General features: G+C 65.2%; 1 protein-coding gene across 1 annotated transcript in view; it reads right to left on the bottom strand.

The window, feature by feature from the left end:
* The window catches only part of LOC125696379 (SCO-spondin), a 34,934-nt gene extending 9,856 nt beyond the window's left edge, over positions 1–25,078 (bottom strand). The window contains exons 1-73 of the mRNA XM_048951895.1: positions 24,981–25,078; positions 24,692–24,898; positions 24,529–24,611; positions 24,270–24,440; positions 23,999–24,198; positions 23,763–23,865; positions 23,443–23,601; positions 23,255–23,340; positions 22,985–23,107; positions 22,753–22,915; positions 21,626–21,866; positions 21,399–21,537; positions 21,202–21,328; positions 20,949–21,121; positions 20,655–20,876; positions 20,419–20,584; positions 19,436–19,688; positions 18,590–18,770; positions 17,898–17,992; positions 17,576–17,832; positions 17,373–17,507; positions 17,082–17,284; positions 16,843–16,970; positions 16,646–16,755; positions 16,315–16,464; positions 16,149–16,242; positions 15,654–16,054; positions 15,302–15,532; positions 15,039–15,224; positions 14,607–14,843; positions 14,314–14,436; positions 14,137–14,228; positions 13,727–13,964; positions 12,955–13,107; positions 12,740–12,874; positions 12,465–12,647; positions 12,244–12,394; positions 11,985–12,144; positions 11,830–11,884; positions 11,631–11,741; positions 11,287–11,505; positions 11,080–11,177; positions 10,625–10,766; positions 10,379–10,553; positions 10,222–10,291; positions 9,908–10,132; positions 9,561–9,691; positions 9,347–9,498; positions 8,520–8,684; positions 7,909–8,088; positions 7,643–7,765; positions 7,429–7,558; positions 7,213–7,338; positions 7,046–7,137; positions 6,765–6,938; positions 6,442–6,606; positions 6,117–6,369; positions 5,995–6,041; positions 5,734–5,904; positions 5,208–5,336; positions 4,730–4,875; positions 4,554–4,648; positions 4,430–4,482; positions 3,700–3,858; positions 3,528–3,607; positions 3,278–3,447; positions 3,080–3,126; positions 2,798–2,998; positions 2,436–2,606; positions 2,159–2,341; positions 1,394–1,490; positions 1,061–1,284; positions 422–574 (exon numbers count right to left, since the gene is read on the bottom strand). Coding sequence (XP_048807852.1) covers positions 422–574; positions 1,061–1,284; positions 1,394–1,490; positions 2,159–2,341; positions 2,436–2,606; positions 2,798–2,998; positions 3,080–3,126; positions 3,278–3,447; positions 3,528–3,607; positions 3,700–3,858; positions 4,430–4,482; positions 4,554–4,648; positions 4,730–4,875; positions 5,208–5,336; positions 5,734–5,904; positions 5,995–6,041; positions 6,117–6,369; positions 6,442–6,606; positions 6,765–6,938; positions 7,046–7,137; positions 7,213–7,338; positions 7,429–7,558; positions 7,643–7,765; positions 7,909–8,088; positions 8,520–8,684; positions 9,347–9,498; positions 9,561–9,691; positions 9,908–10,132; positions 10,222–10,291; positions 10,379–10,553; positions 10,625–10,766; positions 11,080–11,177; positions 11,287–11,505; positions 11,631–11,741; positions 11,830–11,884; positions 11,985–12,144; positions 12,244–12,394; positions 12,465–12,647; positions 12,740–12,874; positions 12,955–13,107; positions 13,727–13,964; positions 14,137–14,228; positions 14,314–14,436; positions 14,607–14,843; positions 15,039–15,224; positions 15,302–15,532; positions 15,654–16,054; positions 16,149–16,242; positions 16,315–16,464; positions 16,646–16,755; positions 16,843–16,970; positions 17,082–17,284; positions 17,373–17,507; positions 17,576–17,832; positions 17,898–17,992; positions 18,590–18,770; positions 19,436–19,688; positions 20,419–20,584; positions 20,655–20,876; positions 20,949–21,121; positions 21,202–21,328; positions 21,399–21,537; positions 21,626–21,866; positions 22,753–22,915; positions 22,985–23,107; positions 23,255–23,340; positions 23,443–23,601; positions 23,763–23,865; positions 23,999–24,198; positions 24,270–24,440; positions 24,529–24,611; positions 24,692–24,898; positions 24,981–25,078 — 11,269 coding nt within the window. The remainder of the gene's footprint in view (positions 1–421; positions 575–1,060; positions 1,285–1,393; positions 1,491–2,158; positions 2,342–2,435; positions 2,607–2,797; positions 2,999–3,079; positions 3,127–3,277; positions 3,448–3,527; positions 3,608–3,699; positions 3,859–4,429; positions 4,483–4,553; positions 4,649–4,729; positions 4,876–5,207; positions 5,337–5,733; positions 5,905–5,994; positions 6,042–6,116; positions 6,370–6,441; positions 6,607–6,764; positions 6,939–7,045; positions 7,138–7,212; positions 7,339–7,428; positions 7,559–7,642; positions 7,766–7,908; positions 8,089–8,519; positions 8,685–9,346; positions 9,499–9,560; positions 9,692–9,907; positions 10,133–10,221; positions 10,292–10,378; positions 10,554–10,624; positions 10,767–11,079; positions 11,178–11,286; positions 11,506–11,630; positions 11,742–11,829; positions 11,885–11,984; positions 12,145–12,243; positions 12,395–12,464; positions 12,648–12,739; positions 12,875–12,954; positions 13,108–13,726; positions 13,965–14,136; positions 14,229–14,313; positions 14,437–14,606; positions 14,844–15,038; positions 15,225–15,301; positions 15,533–15,653; positions 16,055–16,148; positions 16,243–16,314; positions 16,465–16,645; positions 16,756–16,842; positions 16,971–17,081; positions 17,285–17,372; positions 17,508–17,575; positions 17,833–17,897; positions 17,993–18,589; positions 18,771–19,435; positions 19,689–20,418; positions 20,585–20,654; positions 20,877–20,948; positions 21,122–21,201; positions 21,329–21,398; positions 21,538–21,625; positions 21,867–22,752; positions 22,916–22,984; positions 23,108–23,254; positions 23,341–23,442; positions 23,602–23,762; positions 23,866–23,998; positions 24,199–24,269; positions 24,441–24,528; positions 24,612–24,691; positions 24,899–24,980) is intronic.
* Positions 25,079–25,347: the final 269 nt, after the last annotated feature.

Below are 25,347 nucleotides of genomic sequence, written 5' to 3'. Positions count from 1 at the left end.
CTGTGTGCAATCCTGCACAACCCCATCCAACCTGTGCTGCCCCCCACACATCATGCCACTCCATCTGCCCCCTCCCACCTCGTGCCACCCCATAGCATCCTGCGCACACTGTGCCACCCCATGCCCCTCCATCCACCTGCTGCCACTTCAGGTAATCAGTTCCACCCCTGAGGACACTGTACTGTCCCATGCATATCCTCCCGTTTCATGTCCCACCACCCACCTCATTCCACTCCATCTGATCCGTGCCACCCCAAGGACTCCGTGCCACCCATGCCACTCCACCCAATCTGTGTCACCCCATGTCACCCTGCACACACCGTGCCACTCCCTGCTCTTCCTTCCACCCTGTGCCCCAAATGCTGGCCCGAGGACCCCACACACGGTGCCACCTGTGCCACTGACAGGGCGCAGCACTCACCCCGACACACGTGGCTGTTGCAGGTCTTGCTCTGCAGGGCCAACCCAGGGCACCCCCCCGGGTGGGGGCAGTCCCGATGGCGGAGCTGCTCCCCCCCACCACAGGAAACGCTGCAGGGCCCCCACGGGGACCACTCGCCCCACGGCTCCTCTTCTGTGAGGCAGGGGAAGGGGCATGGGGATGACAAAGGACCCTGACCCATGTGGCATTAGGGCTGTGGCAGCAGTGGCACCGCATGGCACTGCATTGCTCTGTGCAGGACTGCACTGCACTGCACAGCACGGCACTGCAGAGCATGGCACCGTGCCACAGGGTGCCCTGCAGGGATCCCCACCCCACCCCATGTCTCCCCCACCTCGTACTACCCCACGGCACCCCATCATTCCCAGGCACCCTGTGCCAGTCCCTTCTACCTCAGCCATGCCACAAATGCACCCCGTGCACCCTGTACACCCCATAAACATCACATACCCTATGCACCCCGCACACCCTGTGCATCCCATCGACCCCTGGGCCATCCCTTGACACCCCACCCACCCCACATGCCCCACGCATCCCACGCCCCTGTGTACCCAACTACTCCATGCCCACCACATGCCCCGTGCCCTCCATGCCCCCCGGGTGCCCCGCAGCCCCCACCTGGGCAGCCCTCAGTGGCAGGACAGGGTCTCTGGCGCTGGCTGTGCCCAGAGCAGCCCCGACCCCCGAGTTGGGGTGTGGGGTTGTTGCACTGGCGGGAGGCGAGCTGGGTGCCGGCGTGGCAGCCGGGGGAGCAGGGGGACCACGGCCCCCAGGGGCTCCAGCCCCCATCCACACGGCACCCGGGCTCTGCACGGCATTGCAGTGTGCCAGCTTTACATGTGCTGGGGGACAGGGAGCAAGGTGAGGGGGGGCCCACGTGCCACCCCTGTGCACCAGGATGGTCCCACAGGTCCTCCATTGGGGGCTGGGTGTGGGGATGGGGGCTCTCACCAGTTCTGGCAGTGTCTCTGCAAGGTCTCACCAGGCTGCAGCTCCCGCATGGGGACGGCCCCGTCCTGCTCCCAGATGCTCCCATTCTCCGAGGGTCCTGTGGGGGGCACAGGCACACATCACCTGATGCACGACATCCTTCACCTCAGCCCTCCTCCTGTGCCCAGCTCGTGTCACGGCACAGCCCTGTTCCTGCTTTCTTTGCCATGGCATTGCATGGTGCATCCCATCCTTGCAACCCTGCAGCACTCTGCATCCCAACCCTGCCATCCCATTGCGTCCTGTACCCCCATCACTTCACAACACCTCATACGCTATCCTTGCAACCCTACTGCATGCTGTACCCCATCCCCACAGCCCCACAGTATCCTGCACCTCACCCTTGCAACCCCATAGCACTCTACATCCCATCCACACTACCCTACATCCACCCCTGCCATTCCATAGCATTCTGCACCCCATCCATGTATGCTGTGTGCAATCCCAGTCATCTCCTTGCACCCTGCACCCCGTTCCTGCCATCCCACGACACCACACACCCCCTGCTTGCAATCCCATGACACCACACACCCCATCCCTGCACCCCATCTCCGCCACCCCAATGCAACCTACACTGCAACTCCACCACGCCATAGCAGTCTGTACTCCATCCCTGAAATCCCATTTCGTCCTGTAGCCCAAATCTGCACCCCGTACCCCATCCCCATCACCCCATTGCACCCAGCACACCCAGACCACCACCCAGCATGTGTCCCCAGCACGCACCCCACGCACAGCGGCAGCGCTCCGGGGACACGCAGTCGCCGTCCTGCAGCAGCTGCCCATGGGGACAGGCGCAGGCGGGCAGGCAGCGGGGGGTGGCCATGCAGGCAGTGTCCTCCCGCAGGTCCTTGCAGGAGTGGGGACACGGCTTGCCACAGGCGAAGGCCACCAGACCGCCAGCACACTCTGCAGGGAGCAGCAGTGTGTAGGGGGGATGGCAGGGGGGTGGACACGGATATAGCGGTGAGGGGACCGTGACCCCAGGACCCCGCAGCCTCACCTGGGCAGGTGCTGGTGGCCCATGGGCAGGGCCGGCTCTGGCGTGCCTCCCCGGCACAGGACAGCCCCCCGAAGCGGGCAGGGGGGCTGGAGCAGGAGCGGGTGCGCACTGCCTGCCCCCCACAGCCCCCACAGCCCGACCAGGGCCCCCAGGCACCCCAGGCCCCGTCCTCTGTGAGGGGAGAGAGGTGGGCACTGAGCATGGGACACCCCTGGCATGGCTCCCCCGGCATGGCCCCCCACCATAGAACTTACAGGCACTGACATGGGGCAGCCCAGCGGGCACTGAATATGGGATACCCCCAGAATAGCAGTGATGGTGGGCACTGAGCGTGGCACCAGACCCCTTCTCCCACCACCTACCAGGGCAGGGTGGCACGGGGGGGCACTTCTGGTGCTGCATCTGCATCCCGGTGTCCCCGTGGCCCTCCTGTCCTCTGGGGCAGCCTGGCCCCCCCTGCTGTGGGGCAGGGCAGGAGCAGACACGGTGCCGCGTGGCAGCCTCATCCCCACAGCTCCTCAAGCATGGCGTCCATGGGGACCACTCACACCAGGCACCGGGCACTGTGGGTGGAGGGGGGCAGTTGGCAGCATCTCTTTGCACAGTGACACCGTGTTCCCTCCACGGGGGCCCCCCGCACTCACCGGGGCAGGGCAGCCCGGTGCACAGCAGTCTCCCTTGGGTGCACGTGCTGCGGGCAGAGAGCAACGAGAGGCAGGGATGGGAATGGGGAAGAGGGAGGGATGGGGGTGAGATGGGGAATTGGGACGGGACGGCAATGGGGATGACAATGGGGATGAGGTGAGTGCTGTGCCCTGCTGCCCTCACCGCACCCCGCTCACCAGTTGTTGCAGCCATCACCTCGTGGCACGCTCTGCCCAGGCCGGTGCCGCTGCCCGCTGCGCGCATCCAGGCAGGTGCAGCTCTCAGGGGCCACGCAGGCTGTGCCTGTTGCATCCAGCAGCGTGCCGTTGGTGCAGTAACAGCCGGGCTGGCAATGCCACGTGCAGTGCTGCCATGGGGACACGGCCCTGGTGAGCAATGGGGACGTGATGAGGGGATGGGATGGGATGATGAGGGGTCGCCACTCACCGAGATGTCATCGCAGGAGCGGGGACAGGGGGGCCCGCAGTGGCTGAACGCCGATCCTGGCACGGCAGTGCAGTCAGGAGCTGCGTTTTGGGGAACGGGCCATCAGCACAGGATGATCCCCCATCACCATCCCCACCACCTCCCATCCCCGCTCTCAGCTTTAGGCACTCACTGTGGCAGGGCTGTCGGGTGCAGGGACGCTCCTGGGGCTGTGGCTCTGCACAGGGCACCCCGGGGTGTGCAGAGCAGAAGCGGTACCGGCGCTGGAGGCCCGGCCCGCAGGAGGCTGAGCACTCACTCCATGGTGTCCAGGGGGTCCAGGGCCCATCCACTGCCCGGGGCATGGGGTGTCAGCATGAGCCCACCCATAGCATTGGCTTGGGGATGGGTGGGATGACTGGGAACTTGCTTTGGGGCAGATCCTCTCGTTTTGGGGCAGATTCATCACTTTTGGGGCAGACCCTCCCCTGTGGGGGCAGGTCTCCCCCATCTGGGGTCACTTTCTCCCTTTTTGGGTACATTTGTCCCCTTTAGGGCAAATCTCTCCCTTTCAGAGCAGGTCCCCCATGTTGGGACACACCAATCCATTCTGGAGCACATGCCTCCCTCCATGGCGCACTCTTCTCTTTCGGGCAGGGAAAACCATTTTTGGAACACCATTTTGCACCATTTTAGGGTAAATCTATCCCTTTTGAGGAACATTCCTCCCTTTGGGGCAGTTCCCTCCCTTCAGGGCCAGCTCCCCAGGCAAAGGTTCACGAGTGAGACCCCCATTCCTATTGCCACAACCCAACCACGGCCACCAGGGGCCACAGAGGCAGCAGGAGGGGACCCACAGTGCCACCAGGGCTGGGGTTGGCACCATCCCTGCAGCGTGGGGCTGGTGGGGGCCTCGCTCTCACCATCACTGCAGTCCTCCTGAGAGCAGTTGGTGACCCGACCGGAGATGCAGGAGCTGGGGACAGAGGTGAGTGGTTGGCAGGGGGGCCAGCATTATCCAGACCCACCCCCTCGATGGGCACTGACCAGTTATGGCAGCCCCGTGGCACAACATCCCCAGGCTGATAGAGGACACCATCCACGGCACAGGGACACTCCGCCTCGGCCACACACTCATTGCTCTGCAGGGACACGGCGCCGTGCTGCTGTTTGGGGGTGCCTGCGCAGAGCCCCCCCTTCTTCACACCCTCACCCCCACTCACCAGGAGCAGTGCCCCCGGGGGGCAGTAGCAGCCGGGGTGGCAGCCCCCATCAACAGGGGGGGCCGTGCTCAGCTCTGCACATGAGGCTGGGCCCTGGGCGCACGCCTGCCACTGCTTGCCGGGAGGGCAGACCCCCGGCTCCTTGCCTGGGGAAGGAACACAATCGAGCCCCCCCAGCTGGGTCACCATGCTTGGCAGCACTGATACGCAGCTGGCTGCCCACTGCAGGACAGCTGGGGTGACCCCAGTGTGGGGCTTTATGGGGTGGGTGGACACGGCTCTGAGCCCCCACCATGCGCACGGGGCACTGGGACAGCCTGGGGATGGCATGGTGGGGACACCATGGGGGATGAGAACCACGGCGGGTGGGAACAGAGGCTGCTGGTACAGGGGCTGCTGGAAGGGGACAGACAGAGGGATGGATGGACGGAGGGGTGGAGGGAAGGGCAGATGGACAGACAGACGGACGGGGGCTCACCGGGGCAGGGTGTGGGGTTGCAGGTGCTGAACTCCAGGCTGTGCAGGGGGGGACCTTCCCGCGTGCGGTTCCTGTAGCCACCCCCGCAGGTCACCGAGCACCCCGACCACGGACCCCATGGGGCCACAGCTGCTGTGCACACGGGGATTTTGGGTGCTGCAACCGGCCCCAGGAACTCCCCAAGATACCCACCCCAGGGACACCCCCATCCCATAGACAGCCGTCTAGGGGGTGTCCTCCCCAGGGACACCCAATGCAGGGACACCCACCCCATGGGTGCCAGCCCCAAGAGATACCCACCTGCAGACATTCCCCAGGGACAGCCCACGGCACCCACCCCCTTGGCACCTGCCCTACACACACCCATCCTGTGGCCCCCACCCCACAGAACCCTCCCTACGGATACCCACCCCATGATGCTTACCCAATTGCACTCTCTCCAGGGACACCCACCTAACAGCACCCTCCCTAAGGACACTCATTCCATGGGACCCTCCCCACAGTCCCTGGGGTGGGGGCTGCTCACCACGGCAGGGCTGCAGGCTGCAGAACTCCACCTCCATGCTGGGTCCCTGGCAAAGTGGATCCCCCCTGGCCAGGGGTGGCACAATGGGCACCCGATACCGCCGCCTCATCCCCACATCACAGCTGTGGCTGCAGGTGCTCCAGGCTGTCCAGTTGCTCCAGGTGCAGGGCACTGGTGAGACATGGAGATTCACTGCTCCCAGCCCCCCGGCACCAGGAGGCCCTGGGACCCCCCATCCCTGCAGTTGCCACTCAGTGCTACCTGGGCAGATCTCTGTGCTGCACACCATCTGCCCTGCCACACAGGTGCTGTAGAAAGGTGCGGTAAGCAAGGGCTGAAGATGGGGGGAACCCCCCAGACTCCATCCCCAGTGCCCCCCGCACCAGTTGTTGCAAGTATCGAGTGCAATGATGTCCCCGGGCCGGTACAGGCGGCCTTGGTGGTGGCAGAGGCAGTGGCTGGGTGGCACGCAGGTCCCGTTCTGCAGCAGGAGCCCAGCAGGGCAGTGGCAGCCAGGCTGGCATTGTGCAATGCATGCCACACCAGTGCCCAGGTCCTGGCAGATCTGTGGGCATCGCTCCCCACTGTGCTGGCACTCCTCTGCCGTGAGGTATCGCATGGCATCAGGGCACTGTGCTGCAGGGGAGAGCAGGTGCAGGGTTGGTGTCAGTGCCGGTGCTGCAACCCCGTGTCCCACGTGGCACTCACCTCTGCAGGGCTGGCGGTTGCAGCCACGGGTCTGGAGGAGGGGCCCTGTGCATTCGGCACCACCGAAAGCCGGGGGGCTGCAGCTTCGGCTGCGTGTCTGCACACCAGCGTCGCACGGAGCAGAGCACTCAGACCAGGCAGACCAAGGCATCCAGACACCTGCCACTGCAGGGAGATGGGCTGGGACTCCACCTCGCCGTGGGACCCTGCCTCACCATGGGCACCACCTCTCCATGGGCACCCACTCTGCCTTGAGGCACCCCTCAAAACCTCACAACAGGGTCTCAGCGATGTGTTGTGCCCCCCCCTCCAGTAGCACCCACCTGGGCAGGGAGCTGTGTCACAGGGCTCCTTCTGCACCCCCAGCCCTGGGCAGGTCCCCATCCCCTCGCAGTGCCTGAAGCGGTGCCGGTGGCCACGCCGGTCCACGTGGTGGAAGCAGCTCTGGGAACAGGGCGACCACGGGGTCCAGGAGCTCCAACCACTGCTAGGCTCAGCTGGGACAGATGGATGCATGGTGCTGGAGCAGCCACAGTGGGCACCAGGCAGCGGGTGTGGAAGGGAAAGCAAACGTCCCGTCCCCAGGGCGGTGGCATGCACGTACTGGTGGCACAGGGTGTGTGGCATTCACGCACTTCCCGGGTGTCCCCATCACACGGGGCTCCACCATTGGCTGCCGCAGGGTTGGATGGGGATCTGTGGGGACCACAGTGCATTGTCCCACATGCACACCCAGCATCGTGCAGTCAGGTCCCCTCCCCAGACCCACACCTGAACCTCTCCTGCATGCCCACACCGCAGCTACGGTCACAGAAGCTCCACGGTGACCAGGCAGACCAGGCGCAGGCGATGGGACAGGCCATGTCCTCACATGTCACCACCCCATCCTGGCACACGCTGGGGACAGAAGCTGGGTTCAGCCACAGGGATAAGGAGAAGTGCATGGGGGTGGCCCTGGCTGCAGGGGGACGCGGTGTCACTGCTCACCATCGGCTGCAGCCGTCCCGCAGGAAGACCTGGCCGGGCAGCCAGCGCTGCTGGCCCTGGTGACAGTGGCAGTGGCTGGCATTGACGCAGGTGCTTTCCTGCAGGAAGAGCCCCGGCGGGCACCGGCAGCCTGCCCAGCAGCACGGCATCAGCGCCGGTGTGCCAACACCAGCACCCAGCCCCCACCCTGCGCTGTGCCCGCCCTGACACTCACCGTCCTGGCAGGGACTCTGGCAGCTGCTGGTGGCACTCAGGTCCCCGCAGATTTGGGGACAGGGTGGCACCAGGCCCTGCGCGCAGTCCCCTTCCTGCACCAACACCATGCCAGGGCCGCACTCTGTGGGAGCACAGCCGGGCTGCTATGTGGACGGAGTACTCCCCCATATCACCCTGGTGCCACAAGAGTCCCCACAGCGCCGTGCCCCCATCCCATCACACCCACCCCTTCGTGTCCCCACCCCAATGTCCCTGCTGCCGTACCTTGGGTGGCCCCGCAGGGCTGTAGGTTGCAGGACTGGCTCTGCAGGGCCTCTCCAACACAGGGCTGGCCACCGTTCTTGGGTGGGGGGTCGGTGCAGATCCGGATGCGGCTCCGCATGCCCCCCCCACACTCAGCATCACAGGAGGACCACGCACTCCAGGCTGCCCAGGCACCAGGCACTGGGGGGCAGTGGAACAGGGGCAGTGCGGGTGCCCTCTGTCCCCTGCTCAGCCCTGCCCCCCCCTCAGCTGGGCTATGCTGACCCCACACAATCCCCCCTCACAGCCCCCCATTCCACCCTCTGGTTGCAAGGATGGCCATGCCCATGGGGCTGGTGTGCAGGGATGTGCCACCCATCATGCTTTGCCACACTGCTGTGCCGCCATGCCCCACCACCGTGTCCTGTCACCATATCCCACCATCCTGCCCCCCCATTGTGCCCCACACTGAGCCCCCCCACCACACACCACCGCCATGCCCTGTCACTGTGCTGTCACTGTCCCCCACCACCCCACCACGCTGTGCCACCGTGCCATACCCTGCCATGAGGCTCAACCCCCCAACCATGCTATCACAAACCCCAGCACGGTGTGGGGCCCAGTGTCAGTACCTGGGCAGGCACGCAGGAAGCAGGAGCGGGTATCAAGGCGGGGGGTGAGGCAGGTGCCCCCAGGCAGGGCAGCCCGCAGCAGGACCCGCTGGCGAGATGTCACCCCCAACCCACAGGAGTGGCTGCACTGGCTCCAGCCACCCCATGGGGACAGGATGCAGTCGGCTGGTGGGGATGGAGACGGGTGAGGGCTGCCCTGGGGCCTCCCTATGCCCAGAGCTTATCCCCTTTGGAAAGGCCCACAGGGATTGAGCTCAGCCCCTCTTGGTGCCTTCCAGCTCTGGTGTCACCAGCTCTGGCACTCCCAACACAAGTGTCCCATCACTTTCCCACTGGAGCAGAGGGCTGGAGCTGGCCAGCACAGAACGCCTGGTGATGGAGGGATGCCCTTTCCCCATCTCCATCCCCACCCCTTCCCTCTCCACATTCCTATCCCCATCCCCATTCCTCATGTCTTCTGCATTCCTGTCGCTGTCCCCAGCCCCATCCCAAATGCATTCCCATCCCCAGCTCCATCACCATTCCATTCAATTCTCTTCACTAACATCACCATCCCCACCTATCTTATCCTAATCCTATTCCCATTCCCTCAGTCCCACCCGTAATACACTCCATTCCTGTCCCCATCTCCATGCCCGTATCATCATCTGCTATTCTCATCCCATCCCCATTCCAATCTCTATTCTATCCCTACCCCATCCCATTCTTATCCCCATCCCCATCCCATCCCATCCCCATTTCAACCTCATCTCCTCCCCATCCCTTTGTCATCCCCATCCCATCCCATCCCATCCCATCCCCATCCCTGCCCCATTCCCCCCACACACCACAGCTGCTCTCATCAGAGCCATCGGCGCAGTCGCGGTTCAGGTCGCAGCGCTTCTCCAGGGCCAGGCACTCACCGGTGCTGCAGGAGAACTGCTTGGGGGAGCAGGTGGGCCAGGCCTGGGGTGCTGGGGGGGCTCCTGTGGGACAGGCCCTTGTGTTGAGTTGGGGCTCAGCAACCCCAGGCTCTGTGGGGGCAGGGGGGTGCTGGGGGGCTCACCGCAGTGCGCCTCATCAGAGCCATCCAGGCAGTCCTGCTGCCCATCACAGACCATGGCTGCATCCACACAGCCCAAGGCATCACAGAGGAACTGGTCCGGGGGGCACAGGAGCCGGGGCAGGGGTGGCTCCGGTGGGAAATGAGGGAGTGTGGTGGGGGCTGCTGGGACAAGTGGGAGCCGTGGGTTATTACCACCCGCCTCATGGCACACCCAGCCAGCAGCAAGATGTACATTGTCCCCATGTCACCCCAGGGATGTTCACATCCCCACCCCTATGGTGCCAGGTGCTGGGGAAGTCGTCCCCCCCCTCACACCCCACACAGGGCTGGTGCCAAGTCATGCCTCCTTACCTGCAGACGTTGGAGTGGGGACCCCAGTGGGGGGCACAGGCAGTTCTGTCACAGGGCGTGACACCGTTACTGCTGCCATGCCAGGTGAGGGGGGACTAGGAGAGGGTGGCCCCTCGGGGGTGATGGTGGTGGTGGGAACACCTGGCAGCCTGGTGGCAGGTGGCACAGCAGGGCTGGTGGAGCCAACAGTGGGCCGCGTGCTTGTCCCTGCTGGCACCTGCACACAGGGAGATGAGTGTCACCACTGCTGCTCTGTGTGCCGCATGGCTCCTGCCCCCCTGCTTGTCCCCAAGTCCCAGGGCTCACCGCTGCTGGGGAGGCCACAGGTGGCTCTGCAGTCAGCCCCAGGATGCCGGCACTGCCAGGGGTTGTGAGGCTGGAAGATGCAGAGCTGGGCAGTGAGGGGCTGTGTGCCCCAAATGCGGCACGCCAAGGCACCCCCAGCCCCCACTGCTGTCAGTACCTGGCAGGGTGGGTGGGCAGCGTGGTGCTGCTGGGGGGCTCACAGCCGGCCTCGTCGGCACCCCCAGGGCAGTCAATGACACCATCACATCTCCGGGATGCTGTGACACAGCTGACCCCGCACCAGAACTCCCCCGTGCCACAGGATGCCGGCGTCACCGTCACGGCCAGGGGCACTTTGGGGAGAGGGAGAGGTGGGCAGGGAGAAGAGGTCTGTGGGTAACCCCCACAGCACAGCACAGGGTACCTGTGGGGCAGCCCAGCAGCTCTGCCCGCAGGAAGATGGCGTTGTGGAAGCGCCGAGGGACGACGCGGACGTAGCGTGCCTGCACCACGTGGTCCAGCGGCTGCACCACCGGCGTGGTGGCATCCCAGTTGCCCTGGAAGAGCTGTGGGAGGGCAGTGATGAGTGTGAAGGGTTGTGCACCTGGATGCACACCCATGTGCACCCCCCTGTATGCACCCGCGTGCAAACCCACTCACAAGCCCAGGTTCAAATCCCCACACACAGCACCAGCACACCTGCACCCAGCCACACATGCAGGGAAGGGGACATGGGGTCGTCATGTTACTGGCTGCAAAGGGACACTCGTGGAACTTCAGGACAGTCCTGTGCAGCCCCCCACCCCCGTCACACACACCCCATGCAGGTGCCCATGGCACAAGCAGCACCTTGGGCTCCGGCCAGCCGCTGGCAGAGGCCTGTCGGTAGTCGTGCCAGTGGTTCCCATCCGTGCTGAACTGCAGCTGGAAGGCAGTGATGAAGGCATCCCCAGCCCCGGCCCCCTGTACCACCACCCCTGTTGGGGGAGATATGGCACGTGTTGGCATGCAGCTGCATGCTCTGGCACCACCAGCACAGTGCCCACTGTGTGGCAGTGCCGAATCCACATGGCGTGCAGCACCCACCAGTGAGGTTGGTGGTCTGCAGCAGGTCCAGCTGCAGGAAGGGTGGCTGAGAAGGCAGCCCGGGAGGGGTGTCAGCTGGGGGGGCCCAGCCCTGCAGGTCCAGCCCTGGGGAGATGTGGTGCAGGCGGGCGGCCTGGGCTGGGTGCTGCTGCTGCTCGGCTGAGGCGGTGAAGCTGCTATCGGGCAGGGAGGCGATGCCCAGGGGGCTGAAGCAGGGGTCTGTGGGCAGAGGGAGTGGGTTTGGAGGCATCCCCCCACAGGGAGGGGGTGACCTCACAGGGTCCCATTCCCATGAGAGGGAGGATGTGTGGGGACATGGCGCACTGTGAGCAGAGCTCTCGTACCACCTGGCGGAGGCAGTGGGAATGTGGACAGTGGGCTGCCGGGGGGCTCTCCTGGCACGGTGCTGGAGTGCTCCACTGTCAGTGCCGTGGGGACGGCTGTCACGTTGCCACCTGCAGTAGGGACAGCCTCTGTGCAGCTCACAGGTGCCAGCGGGAATCCAGTGTGGCCTTATCCCCCACACCCCAACCCCAGGCTCACCTATCTGTGCACAGAAGCAGCAGGAATCCCCCTTTCCCTCCACCAGCACCTGGCCCTGAGTGAAGAGAAGGCCCTGTCATCACCCAAGCACCGCAACAGCACTGCCACATCCCCCCTCACGCATGGAGAGCTCAGTGCAACCCCCAGCACCTCACCTGTGGGCAGCCCATGGCGCTGTGGGCACAGTATGGCGAGCAGCGCACCTCAGGGCCGGGCAGGCACTGGCAGACATGGCAGGGCCCCCAGCGCCAGCGGTCCCCCTGCGCACGGCTCCGGCCCTGGTGCTCACACTCCTGGCATGGCTCTGTCTGGCACCTGCGAGAGGAGACATCAGCAGAGGCTCAGCACATGGTGTGTGGCACGCAGGACACGGCACGTGGCGCACAGCACACAGAACGCGATGGGCAACATCACCTGCGGGCCTTGCGGTAGATGCCGCGGCACTGCCGGTTGGTGCCGTGCTTGCTGGGGTGGCTGGGGCTGCGGAAGGACCACTGGATGCTCTGCACACCGCAGGGCCCCAGGCATTCACCCCAGGGTGACCAGGCAGACCAACTGCAGCTCACTGTGGGCACAAACGCGGTGAGAGCAGACCCAGCACCGTGCCAGCAGGTGGGCACAAGAGCAGGACGCACCAGAGCAGGCAGGGTTGTGGCGGCAGCGCCGGGGCTGCCCATCCAGGCAGGTGCAGAGGTGGCAATTGAGCTTCATGCGCTGCCCTGGCCAGTAGTGCAGCCCGTCCACCTCGCAGCGACACTCCCGTGGGCGCACGCAGCCGCGCTCGCCATCCAGCACCAACCCCTCTGCGCACCAGCACCCTGCAGGCACCACCAAGACCCCCGAGCCTGGTGGGTTGTGGGCACACAGGGGTGGAACACACAGCAGGGACGATGCCAACGCACAGCCTCACCTGGGGTGCACTGCTCCTGGCTGCAAGGCGTGCGGGCGGCGAGGTCGGCGCAGGATGCGGGGCATGGGGCGCAGGGCCGGGGCTGCAGCCCCCTGGGACAGGAGGCAGGGGGGCACCCATCCTGCTGGCACGTGCCTGGGGCACAGGTGAGGAGTCAGGGGGTGTGTGAGCCCCCGGCCATGGGAGTGGGGGGTCTCAGTGCGGGGGTCACCCACCGATCTCCAGCGTGGCATGGGCCGTGGCGGGCAGTGCGGCGCAGGGCCGGCCACCGTCCCGGGGGGGCTGGCAGTGCCGCTGCCGTACCACCACCCCCTCACAGCCCTGCGTGCAGTTGGACCACGTCGTCCACTCACTCCAGGCACCGTCCACTGCAGGCAGAGGGAGAAGTGAGGGTGGAGGGCACCATCCTGACCGTGTGCCCGCTGCCCCAAGGCACAGCCTGCTCTGCCCTGATGAGAGGACCCCACTTCCCACATAAATCCCAGTTTTGGGAACTCCTGTTCCCCCAGGCAGCCTTGGCAATGGGATTTCCCCTGGCGCTCCAAGCAGCCCACACATCCCACAGACAGCCCAAGTCATGCAACCCCCATCAGTTCCCCCTAGCAGCCCCAGCCATGGGAAGCCCCAAACCCCCCGGGCAGATCTGGTAGTAGGAGACCTTCCCCAGTTCCCAGGGCAGCCTCAGCCTTGGGAACTGCCCCCAGATCCCCAAAACAGACCTGGTGGTGGGAATCCCCTTTGTGCATCCAGAAGCTCTGGCCACAGAAATCCCCAAATCCACTGATTTCTCCAGCAATGGGAATATCCAAATCTCCCAGGAACTCCCAGCAACAGGAATCCCCAAATCCACTGGGCACCCCCAGCCACAGAAATCCCATAATCTGCCAGGAACTCAGCCCGTGGAACAACAGGACTCCTTGGACATTCCCAGTCCTGGGACTCCCTGAATCCCACATGCAGACCCATCCAAGCCCCATGCCCACTCACCAGGGCAGGCAGTGATGAAGCAGGGCCTTGCCTGCGTGGCTTCACCGTGGCACTGGTGCAGCACACCCGGGGCTCTCTGGCTGCAATTCCGTGCCTGAAGCTGCTGGCCGAGGCCACAGGAGCGGCTGCAGATCCCCCAGGGTGCCCAGGGGCCCCAGTGCCCGCAGTCCCTCTCATCTGTGGGCAGCCACCCTGAGGCCACATCCCCGTCCCTGCAGTCAGGCAGCCCGTTGCACACCTGTGGCACAGAGCGATGCTGAGCCCCCAGCAGGCAGGGCGATGGGGGAACACCGCAGGGACCCCGACAGGGCACCAGGACAGGAGAGTGGGCACCGCTGTGGACCCCATCCCATGGCATCGCTGGGTTCCCCATCCCATGGCATCAATGGGTCCCTATCCCATGCCCATACCTGCTTGAAGGCGATGCACTTGCCATCCCCACAGCTGTACTCAGCACAGGGACCCACAGTCTGGTTCCTCTCGCCAGTGGGGATACGGCCTTCTGCAACAGGGACAGGGGTGCCGTGAGCACCCACACGTGTCCCCCAGTCCCGCTGCTCCCTGTCACCCCCATGGTCTCCCCTCACCGCAGGCCAGCTCATCCTCGCCCTGGGGGCAGTCGATCGCCCCATCACACACCCTGGTTGCATTCACACACACACGGTTGTTGCAGACAAAACGCCCTGGGCACGGCGGGATGTGGGTAGAGCCTGCAGTGGGGACAGCATCCCATCAGGTCTGACACCACAGGGGGGATCCCTGGGATGGTGTGAGGCACCAAGTAAGGAGTGCAGCCTTGCTGACCCCCTCTGAGGGTCCTGCTCCCTAGATGGCATCCCAGGGCTGGGGAAGGGACACAAGGGGACACGCTGCGCCTCACCGCAGTTGTCGTCGCTTTCATCGGAGTGGTCGGGGCAGTGGGGGACGCCATCACAGAGGTGGTCGTAGGGGATGCAGTGGGCACCCAGGGCGCAGGGGAAGTGTCCCAGCGCACAGCTCCGGTTGCAGCCCAGCTCGTCGCTGTCGTCAGGGCAGTCGGCCTCGCTGTCGCACACCCAGCCCCGCGGCACGCACTGCCCACTCCGGCATGGGAACTCATATGGTCCGCACACGGGTGCTGCTGGGGGAGATGTCACCATGGGGTGATACAGCGAGAAGGAACCCCACACATGGACCCCATGTGTCTTCTTCCCCTTCCCTGCAGAACCACAGCAGGGGTAGAGGGCGCCTCGGGCTTCTTCAGCAAAGAGCGAAGTGTTCCCACTGGTTGCACTGGGGATGTGGGGAGCACAGGGGACACCTGTGCCCTCACCTGCTGTGCCATTAGCAGGCACTGTGGGCAGGTCGGTGGGTGCAGGGGGGGCCCAGGACACCATGCAGCGCACAGAGCTCTCGTCCCATCCATCTCTGCAGTCCCAAACGCCATCGCAGAGCTTCACCTCGCTGACACAGGAGCCATCGGGGCAGGGGAGCTGTCCTGGGGCACAGGTGATGCGGTCTGTGGGGAAGGGGACAGTCCCAGGGCGATGTCACCAGACGCTCAGTCCCGTGCTCGCCACGGCCGCAGCCCCTCACCTGGGCAGAACGCCTCATCAGTGCCATCCCCGCAGTCCCGCGTCCCATCACAGAGGGCGGCCGGGGGCAGGCACAGAGCATCAGGGCACTGGAAGTGGCCGGCCGGGCAGACGCAGCCCCGCTCGTCGCTGAAGTCCCCGCAGTCATCGTGTCCGTTGCAGCGGTGTGGGTACGGCACGCAGCGTCCCGCCGCGCACTGGAACTCACCCGCACCACAGCTCGGGCTGCAGCCTGCGGGGACAGCGGTCAGAGCCCGCCGCGGGCACAGCCCCAGGGATGGGAACACGCAGAACTGTCCCCAAACCACCCGTGGTGCTCGCTGCCCACAGCCGGTGCCACCGGGGCCACTCGCCTGCCTCGTCTGAGTCGTCGGCGAAGCCGCAGTCCAGCTCCCCATCGCAGACCCGTGCCCGCGGGATGCAGCGGCCGCCGGCGCAGCGGAACTCCGGCGGGGCGCAGGGGGGGGGTGGGCAGCCGCGCTCATCCGAGCCGTCCCCGCAGTCTGACAAACCATCGCAGCGGGCAGCCCAGGGCACGCACTGCCCGTCAGCGCAGCGGTGCTGGTGCGGGGCGCAGCGCGGGGCACAGACCTCATCCGAGCCGTCCCCGCAGTCGTCCTCGTTGTCGCAGAGCCACGCGCCCGGCACGCAGCGCCCGCCGGTGCGGCACGGGAATTCCGAGTCCGGGCAGCGGGGCTGTGCCGGGCAGGGCTCTGCCGCGGGTGCGCATTGCCACAGCCCTGCGGTGCACGTGCTGCGGGGAGCCGCGGTCAGGATGGGCTGCAGGTGGGGTGCGGGATGGGCGGGGGAGAGGGGGGGGGGACGGGACGGGCACCGGCCGCGCTCACCAGTTCCTGCAGCCCTGCTGCACCACAGCGCTGTCTGGGAAGGCGATGCCCTGCATGAAGCACGGGCACTCGGCGGGGTCGATACAGCTGCCCTCTGACAGCGGGGAGGGATGGAGGAGTCAGAAAGGGCGGCAAGGGGAAGCCCTCCCGGCAGCCCTCTGCTCACCGTGCAGCACCTTCCCCTCGGGGCAGAAGCAGCCCTCTAGGCAGGACATGGTGTCACAGTGCTCGGGCAGCTCCAGGCCCAAGTTCTGGCAGGTTTGGGGGCAGGGGGGGCCGCAGGCACTATATTCCTGCCCCCCATCGCACTGCATGGCTGCGGAGGCACAGAGTGTTGAAGTCACATTTTGCCGGCCCTGGGGTGAGCCTGCACAGCCCAGATCCCACCCCAGGCACCCCACATCCTGGACCCCATCCTGGAACACATGTGCCAAACTCATCCCGGACTCCATCCCAGAACCCCCAGCACAACCTGGGCGCTGTGGATGAGAACTCACGGCACAAGTCCTGGCTCCTCCAGCGGATGTGGATGCCGCGCTGGCTGCACTCCTCGGCATAGGTGGCGATGGCTGTGCACAGACACTCGCAGTCCCCCCCGGAGTCACAGCTGCAGGCAGAGCACAGCGGGATGATGGCCAGGACAGGGACAGGCAGGGGCTCAGGGACCCCGAGGTGGCTGCAGCCCAGCACGTACCCGCAGGCGTCGAAGATGCACCAGTCATAGAAGCGCTGGCACGGCACCTCATCGTGGCAGGGCACAAAGAGCTGCTGTGTCAGGACGCTGCAGCGCTTGCGGGCCCACGTTGCCCGGTGTGGGTTCTCCTGGTGGGAAGCTGTCACCATCACCACCAGAAGCCCCACTGCTTTACCCCATGCTGTCTTCCCCACGACAACCAGCCCCCGCGGGTCCCCCCACGCTGCGCCCATCCGTACAGTGCAGGGGTGCCGTGCGGTCGCGCCGTCCACCTCAGGGCAGAGCAGGCTGACTCGCCAAGAGTTGCCGAAGAGCTCGGCGGTGGGTTCCAGCACGCCCTGCTGGCTGGTCAGGTCATTCTCCGCGTCGCGGTCGAAGTTCCCGCACAGCCCCACCACGCGGCCCCGGTGCTGCGGCTGCAGCCGGACGTACACCCGCGTGCCTGCACCACACCGGTGCTGGGTGAGCCGGGGGCCGTCCCCGCACTGGGTGCCGCACCCCCACGTGGCTGTCACATCCCCAAGTCTCACCTCCGTCCCACAGCACCGCCAGTCCCAGGCGGGACAGCAGCAGCAGGAAGGTGCCGGCGCGCTGCAGCGTCAGCCCGTTCCCGCTGTACGCTTTGGGGGGGCGCACCGAGACCCCATTCACCGTCACATCCCTTCCTGCAGGCAGCGGGACCGTGAGCGCTGTCCCCTTTTGCCCCCGTCCCCCCGCGCCCCCACGAGCTCACCCCGCAGCATGTGCACCACGGCGTTGCCCAGCTCCACCACCACCGACTTGGTGCAGGTGACGCCGCTGGTGCCGCAGGGGACGTTCTGGGCGGTGACGGTGAAAAGCCCGCTGACCTCACGCACCAGCACGTATTCGCAGTCCCCCAGGAAGGAGAAGGCCCTCCCGTCGAAGGTGACGTAGTGGGGGTCCCCCGTGGCCACGCAGGTCCCCACGCAGTCCTCGCTGCTGCACTGCCAGCGCTGCTGGCGGCACACGCTGCGGGACGGCGCTGAGCACCGGGGCTGCGCCAGCACTGCCTGCCCGCGTGTGCCGAGGCTCACCAGGTGTTGCAGTCCCTGACGATGGTGTCGTTGGGCTGGTACAGCCGCCCGTTGTGCTGGCAGGGGCACTGCTCCGGGGGCACGCAGCGCTCGTCCTGCACGCATCAGAGCCGTGTGAGCCCCAGGGTGACGCGTGGGAATGTCGAAGCACAGGCACCAGCAGATGGGCTGGGAACCTGCCAGGATCCCAGTACACCCAGGCCTTTCTCCAGCCCAATATCCCAGTGCCCAAGAACCCGTACATCCAGCAATCCGGGGCCCCACATAGGATATCCCACATCCCATACATCCCGCTCCCCAGTGCCCCACCTCCACCCGATCCAGCTCCCCAAAATCCCATGTCCCAGATGACCCCATCCCTAAATCTAGCTCCCCGAGGCTCCACATCCCCCAGCTCCATCGTACTTTGAGTCCCCTACACCCAGCTCCAAGTCCCATGCTGTCCACAATCCAATACTCTACAGCCCCCTGACTCAGTTCCTTGTAACCCCACGTTCAGCACCCCAGTGCTTCCCAGCCCCTAGCCCACAGTTCCAGTTCCCTATGGTGCCCCACTCAGCTCCCCAGTTCCCCAAGTCCCCTCCACCCTCCTCCTTAAGGTTTCAGAGCCCCCCCAACACCCAGGTTCCCCCGACCCCTCCTCCCAACATGTGCCCAGGCAAGGATGGAGCAGCAGAGCTGGGGGAACCCACCAGGAAGACAGTGCCTGGGGGGCAGACGCAGCCATCAACGATCCCCGTGCACGTTCCATTGGGCTCAGCGCTGTCACAGGTGCGCAAACAGGACCCAAAAACATAGACCAGGTCCCCGGGGCAGAAGGCAGCGTCAGGGCAGGGGGCATCAGTGCAGCTCCAGGCACCCGCAGTGCAGACACTGGGGGTGGACAAGGGGGGCTGCAGTGAGGGCTGGCACATCTGTGCAGGGCATCGGCTTTGGGAAATGTGGAGTGGGTGGGATGAGTGGGATGGGGTGAGATGGTACGGCATGGGACGGCTGGAACGGGTCAGATGGGAGGATGGTGGGATGGATGAGACAACTGAGATGAGGCAAGTGGGATGGGTAGGATCCTCCCAGACAGCCCCGTGCATCCCCAGCACTCCCAGGACTCCCTGAGATGCTGTCCCCAAGGAGGGAGGGGGTCTCCAGCAGCACCCAGGTCCTTACACAGCTACATGCTTGTTCTGATCCCCTGGAGGGCAATTGGACCATAGAGCCCAGATCCCCTTTGCATGCGAGTCTCGGCCCCCAGCCCCACCAGAAGGATGTTGACAGCACCTTTGGAGGCTGCATTGCCGCCATGTGGCACAGACATGCAATGAAACCCACCTATCCTGCAGTACCATCACAAACAGGCCATAGGGTGATTTCATCAGACGTCTCCTACCACCACCCCGCACCTCCAGCAGCATTCTGGCCCACCTGGCCCCACAGCCACCTCCTGCTGCAGCCCATCACCCTCAGACCAGGAGATCCAGCTGGGAAGACCCCAGCCCCAACAGCCCCCAGAGGTCCCAGAGGCAGAACCCCATGGCACGCACCAGGCACTGCAGCCCTGCCAGATCTTGCTGCCTGCTGGGTAGATCTCGGCGCCGTGCTGGCAGGGACAGACACCCGGTGGGACGCACTGCCCCCCATCATCCAGCACCAGCCCCTGGGGGCAGTTGCAGCCAGAGATGCAGATGTTGTCAAGGCCAGGGCAGGAGCTGGCCCTGTCCAGACGCAGGTCGGCACAGGTCCGGCCGCAGGGGCTGCTGCACTCCTGGTACACCTGGCCCCCTGTGCACTGAGTGCCTGCAGGGATGGACAGTGGTCACCCTGCTTTGCCCTGCATAGCCCTGCACCCCAGCGCCTGGCCCTATCCATCACATCCATCCTGTTCTGCCCCATGCCCCTCAGCCCATCCCTCCCATCCATCCTGTTCCATCCCCTCCTGTCTCCCTCCTCCCATCACAGCCATTCCATCTCATCTCATCCATCTCGTTCCATCCGTCCTGTCCAACCCATCTCATTTAATCTATTCCATCCCATCTTCAGCTATCCCATTCTGTCTTATCCTATTCCATTCTCACCTGTCCCATTCCACCCCATCCCATCGTGTCCCATCCCATTCTATCCCATCCTATCCCATCTCATGAATTCCATCCTGTCTGATTCTACCCCATCTTATCCCATGCCACCCTTCAGCACCCTGGTCCATCTCACCCCAGCTCATCTGTCACACCCCATCCCATCTATCTTGACACATCTTAACCTGATCCATACCATTTCATCCATTCCATTCCCCTCCTTAGTCTCATTCTGCACCATCCTATTCTATCCATCCTGTGTCATCTCATCCCATCCCATTTCATTCCACCTACCCTGTCCCATCCATCGGAATCCACTCACCCCATCCTGTCCCACCCCATCCCATCCAATCCCATCTATCCAGGCCACCTCATCCCATCTCATCCCACCCCATTCATCTTGTCCCGACCCATCCTTTCCCCACCACCCCCCATCCCATCCCCAGGCCCCACACCGCAGAAGCTCTCATTCCTCCAGCTCAGGGCTGCTCCCTCCTGGGCACACTGCCGGGCGTAGGCAGCCAGCGCAGGGCACAGGCAGTGCTTTCCAGCTGGGCAGGCACAGACATCATAGAGGCAGAGCTGGTGGAAGGGCTCCCAGTCCACGAGGTGGTGGCAGGGCTGTGGACAGGAGGGGACATGCAGAGCAGTGCACACAGCAGTGTTGGCACTCAGTGGGGCCGCTCAGCACCTGGAAGGATGCGCCGTGCAGGATGGCACAGGCGGTAGCAGCGAGTTCCCTCCGCGGGGCGTAGGTGCTGCAGGGCTCAAAGGGGACGGGGCCGAGCGCGGGGCAGTCGGTGGACACCCGGTACTTGTTGGCAAAGGCAGTGACACTGATTTCCACATCACCCACCGGCGTGGCAAAGTCATCCCGCTGGTCCCAGTTGTAGGTCCCGCAGAGCCCACGCACCTGCAGCACAGGGATGGCGTTGGGTCACAGGGCAGAGATGGTGCAGGGCATGGGGAACAGAGTGGGATTCACCTTGTTGGCAAAGGCAGGCTGCAGGGTGATGTACGCTGCAGGGGTCTCCAGTCCCCACAGCAGGTGGGCCGCAAAGGTCTGGAGCAGCAGGAAGGAGGAGGAGGCTCGGCGTACGGTCAGCGCAGCACTGGCAAAGGGCAGCGGCACCACGCGCCCGTCCACCACCACCTCTCCTGTGTGGGGTGCAGGAAAAGATGTAAGGGGAGTGTGGACCCTGCTCGGTGCCCTCCACTCTGGCCCAACCTGGGGTAACCTGTGCTGTGCAGGTGGGCTGAGGCCCCCGGCACTGTGATGGAGAGCGCCCGGAGGCAGCTGAGGGGCTGGTGGCCACCGCACGCCTCCTGCTCCGCTGTGATCCGCAGCATCCCCTCCACAAAGTCCTGCAGGCAAGGAGCACCCTGAGCCCCGAGAACCCCCCCCACCACAGCCCCCAGCCCGGCACCCCCATACCTGCACCAGGGTGTACTCGCAAGCGCCAGGGAAGGAGAAGCGTCGGTGGTCAAAGGTGACATAGTGCAGACCCCCCAGCACCGCACACTCCGCCGCACACCGGTCCTGGGTGCAGATCCATCGTCCCCCCCGGCACGTGCTGCGAGGGCAGGGACAGCACAGGGGGTGCTCAGCCCCCACACGGGGTCTCTCCTGCCGCAGTGCTCTCCCCGTTCCCCCGTGCTCACCATTGGTTGCAGCGCTGGCGGATGCTCTGCCCTGGGGCATACGTGCGGCCGCGGTGCAGGCAGGGGCAGGCGCTCTGTGGGATGCAGGCCCCCCCATCCAGGAGGAGCCCCGGGGTGCACTCACAGCCGCTGGCGCAGTCGTCCCGGCAGTGTCCCTCCTCGGCAGTGCCTGCAGCCACACAGCTGGCGGGGCAGGAGGACACGCAGTCCGAGTAGCGCTGCCCCTGGCCGCACTGCCGCTCTGCGGGGTGCCAGGGCTCAGCTCTGCTGTGCCAGAGTGGCACACAGAATGCCAACATGTCCACTGCAGCTGGCCCACCTCATCGCACCATGATGCGCTGCGTCCATCCCGCCACATCCCCATACGTTCCACCTCATCATGCCACTTCTACCTTACCGTGTCCCAAGTCCATCCTATCACATCCCACTTACATCTCCATCTTACCATGTCCCAGATCTTTCTGACCATATCCCACCATGACCCATTGCATTCATCCCACCACATCCCCCCGTATCCCAAATCCATCCCACCACGTCCATCCCCCCGTATCCCAAATCCATCCCACCACGTCCATCCCCCCGTATCCCAAATCCATCCCACCACGTCCATCCCCCCGTATCCCAAATCCATCCCACCACGTCCCACTGGGCCCATCCTAAACATCCAGAATCTCTCCCCCTCTATCCCACCACATCCATCCCACGGCATTCAGCCACAGCCACTCAACAGCATTCCATCCCACCATATCCCAAATCTGTGCCATCACATCCCACCACATCCACCTCCCCATGACCCAAATCCATCCCACCATTTCCAGTCAACTGCATCCCACCACCCCCATCCCACCACATCCCCCCATGTCCCACCACAGTCCACTGGAGCACACGCAAGTGCTTTGGTGAGCCATTGGGGTGCACACGTGAGCCAACGGGTGCATGCAGAAGTGATTAGGGTGTATGTAAAAGCCATTGGGGCACCCACAGGAGCCCTTGGGGTACCCTCAAGAGCTGTGGAATGCACACACACCCCTAGGGGCGCACATACAACCCACCGGGGGTCCCACACATGAGCTATTGGGGATGGGGTCCCAGCAGGGTGGGATGCAGCCCAGCCCCACAGCCCATACCGCAGAGGCCCGGCCGGCGCCACTCGATGTAGGCTCTCCGCTGGGCGCAGTCCCGCACGTAGGCAGCCAACGTGTCGCAGACAGCAGCGGGTGGCGAGGGCCCCGTTCCCCCCTCCCTGCAGTGCAGCTCCAGGCAGGCCTTGTAAAAGCCACGGGGGTCGACCTGGTGTGGGACGGACCATCAGGGCACGGGGGTCCAGGCGCCTCGACGCCACGGAGCTGTAGGACTCACCGCTTCGTGGCACTGGTGGAAGGGGTCGGTGAGCAGCATCCCACACGTGGCCTCGGCCGCCTGCTGTGCTGCGCTGCCCACGGCACAGCTGGGACGGGGCTCCACCGCGTCACTGCAGGAGAGCTGCGCCAGGGTGGGATCAGATCGGAGACATCCCACTGCTGTAGGGCTGTGCTGGGAGTGGGGTGGGGACACAGCCCCAAGGGAGCCCCACGGGGTGCTGGGATGGTCCCCATCTCAGCCCTGTCTGTGCTCTGCCCGGCCCCATACCTCAGGGTCGGCATCCAGGATCCTCCAGGAGTTCCCAAAGCTGGCAGCCAACGGGGCAACGTCCCCTTCAACCCGCAGGAAGTCATCTGTGGGCAAAGTGGGGTCGGGGACACGGCACGTGCCCTCAGCACAGCCACCCTGTGTTCCCCATCACCCAACAGTGGTGCTGTGACACACGGGGGTGTTACCAGTCGGGTCGTCATTGTAGGGGCCACAGAGCCCCTGTGTGCTGCCCCGCAGCTCCGCGCTGACTGTCACATAGACCGTCCCGCGCCCGTCCAACCTGAGGCGCACACCCAGCCCGCTGTCCACAGCCACAAAGTCCCCGAGCCAGGAGACACTGATCCCTGCAGGGACACGACCAGGGCACTCAGCAGGGCGCAGAGATAACGAGGGGAATGGTGAGGGCTGAGGTTGGCACTGTCTGCTTGTGCCACCCCGAACCACTGGGTCCCCAGCGGCGGTGTCACATGGGGATGGGAACACGCAGCTGCCCCTCAGCCCTCACCGCCGTGCAGGTGCGGCTGTCCCTCCGGCACTGCCACGCCATTCACAGAGACGTTGAGCCCCCGTGCCACCACCGTGTCCAGCCCAAACATCATGTGCAGCACCTGTGGGACAGCGGCCGTGAGCGGGGACCGGGTGGGGGGACAGCAGTGGGGACAGCCCCTACCCCAGAGCAATGATCCACGGGGTAACCCAGCCCCCCTGACATCTCCTCATCCCCCCGGGGGTGGTGGGTACCGGCGCGCTGCCTGTGGTGATGCTGACGGCCCAGGTGCTGTCGGTGGAGGCGGCCAGGCTGTAGGCACATTCGCCCTGGAAGCCAAAGTGCCGCCCGTCGAAGCTGCGGTACCGGGATCCGGCCCACGTGGTGCAGCTGGCAGTGGGTCCACGGTGCCGGGCAGCAGGACCCCGCGGTGCTGCGGGCAGGGGTACATCACCTGCAGCAGGGGGTGAGTGCTGCTCAGTGGGCACCCAATGACACCCCGCACCCCCCGTGCCCTGCACTCACCGGTGAGGGGCTGGCGGCTGCAGGTGAAGCACAGAGCAGAGGAGCCGTTCCTCCAGCTGTGCCCCCAGGGCCGGCGGCAGCACTCGGCCATGCTCATGGCAGAGAGGTTGTGGGCACCCAGCGCGTCCTGGCACTGCCAGCTGGCGTGGCACTGTCCCAGCAAGCCCTCCGCTGCCACACAGGGATGCAGCTCAGCACTGTGGTGCCCCCCAGCCCCACGCTGCATCACCACAGTGTCATCGCACCCCCCAGCCCCTACCTTCTGTGCAGTGGGGCCCGCTCCAGCCGGCACAGCAGGCACGCACCGTGCGGTTCCGCACCACCAGCTGCGTCTCCGGGGGTCTGCAGAGTGGGCACGGCCTCGGCATCAGGCACAGGGACAGATGTGCCCCTCACCCACCGATGTCACCCCCTGCACTCACCTGTAGATGTAGCACATGGCAGCCCCGGGATGGGTGCTGGTTGGGGGCACACCGTGCTCCCCCCCATAGACGTGGCGCATGCGGTTGAGGTCAATGCGCCAACCTGCCAGGCTGTACTGGTACATGCTGGGGCACGGCACCACGTCCTCACGCCGGGGTGTCACCACCTCCTCCTCTGTCACCTGCTCTGTCTGCTCACACCACCTCCTGCAGTGGCACCCACCACCCAACCGGCGTCACCTCACTGCACCCATCCTGGTGTGGGGACCCGCGGGGACGCAGCACTCACCCTCTGGCAGCCTCAGTCACCACGCAGAGCAGCAGCACGGCCACGATGCCTGTACCCACGGGGGGCCCACGCCACTGCTGCCGCACCATCCTCACCATTGCACGCCACTTCCCAGCCTGCAGAGAAGGAGATTTGGTGGCAGTGTTAACGGAGAACTCGCAGCGCTCAGGAACAGCCCCACTGTCAGCTCCAGCCCCACTCCTTCGTGTCATTCAGGGACCCTTCCTGGGGTGCCCAGTTCAGGGCACACACCGGGGTGGGCATGGCAGGAATGGGGATGTGGTCCCAGTCCCTATTGCTTTGCCCATGGGACGCCCCCTGCCCAGTGGGACCATGTCAGGACTGGAGCTCAGGGGGTACAGTGCCC

Source organism: Lagopus muta, chromosome 7 (genome assembly GCF_023343835.1).
Source record: "Lagopus muta isolate bLagMut1 chromosome 7, bLagMut1 primary, whole genome shotgun sequence".
NCBI lineage: Eukaryota > Metazoa > Chordata > Aves > Galliformes > Phasianidae > Lagopus > Lagopus muta.
This window is presented reverse-complemented; position numbering and strand designations above follow the sequence as displayed.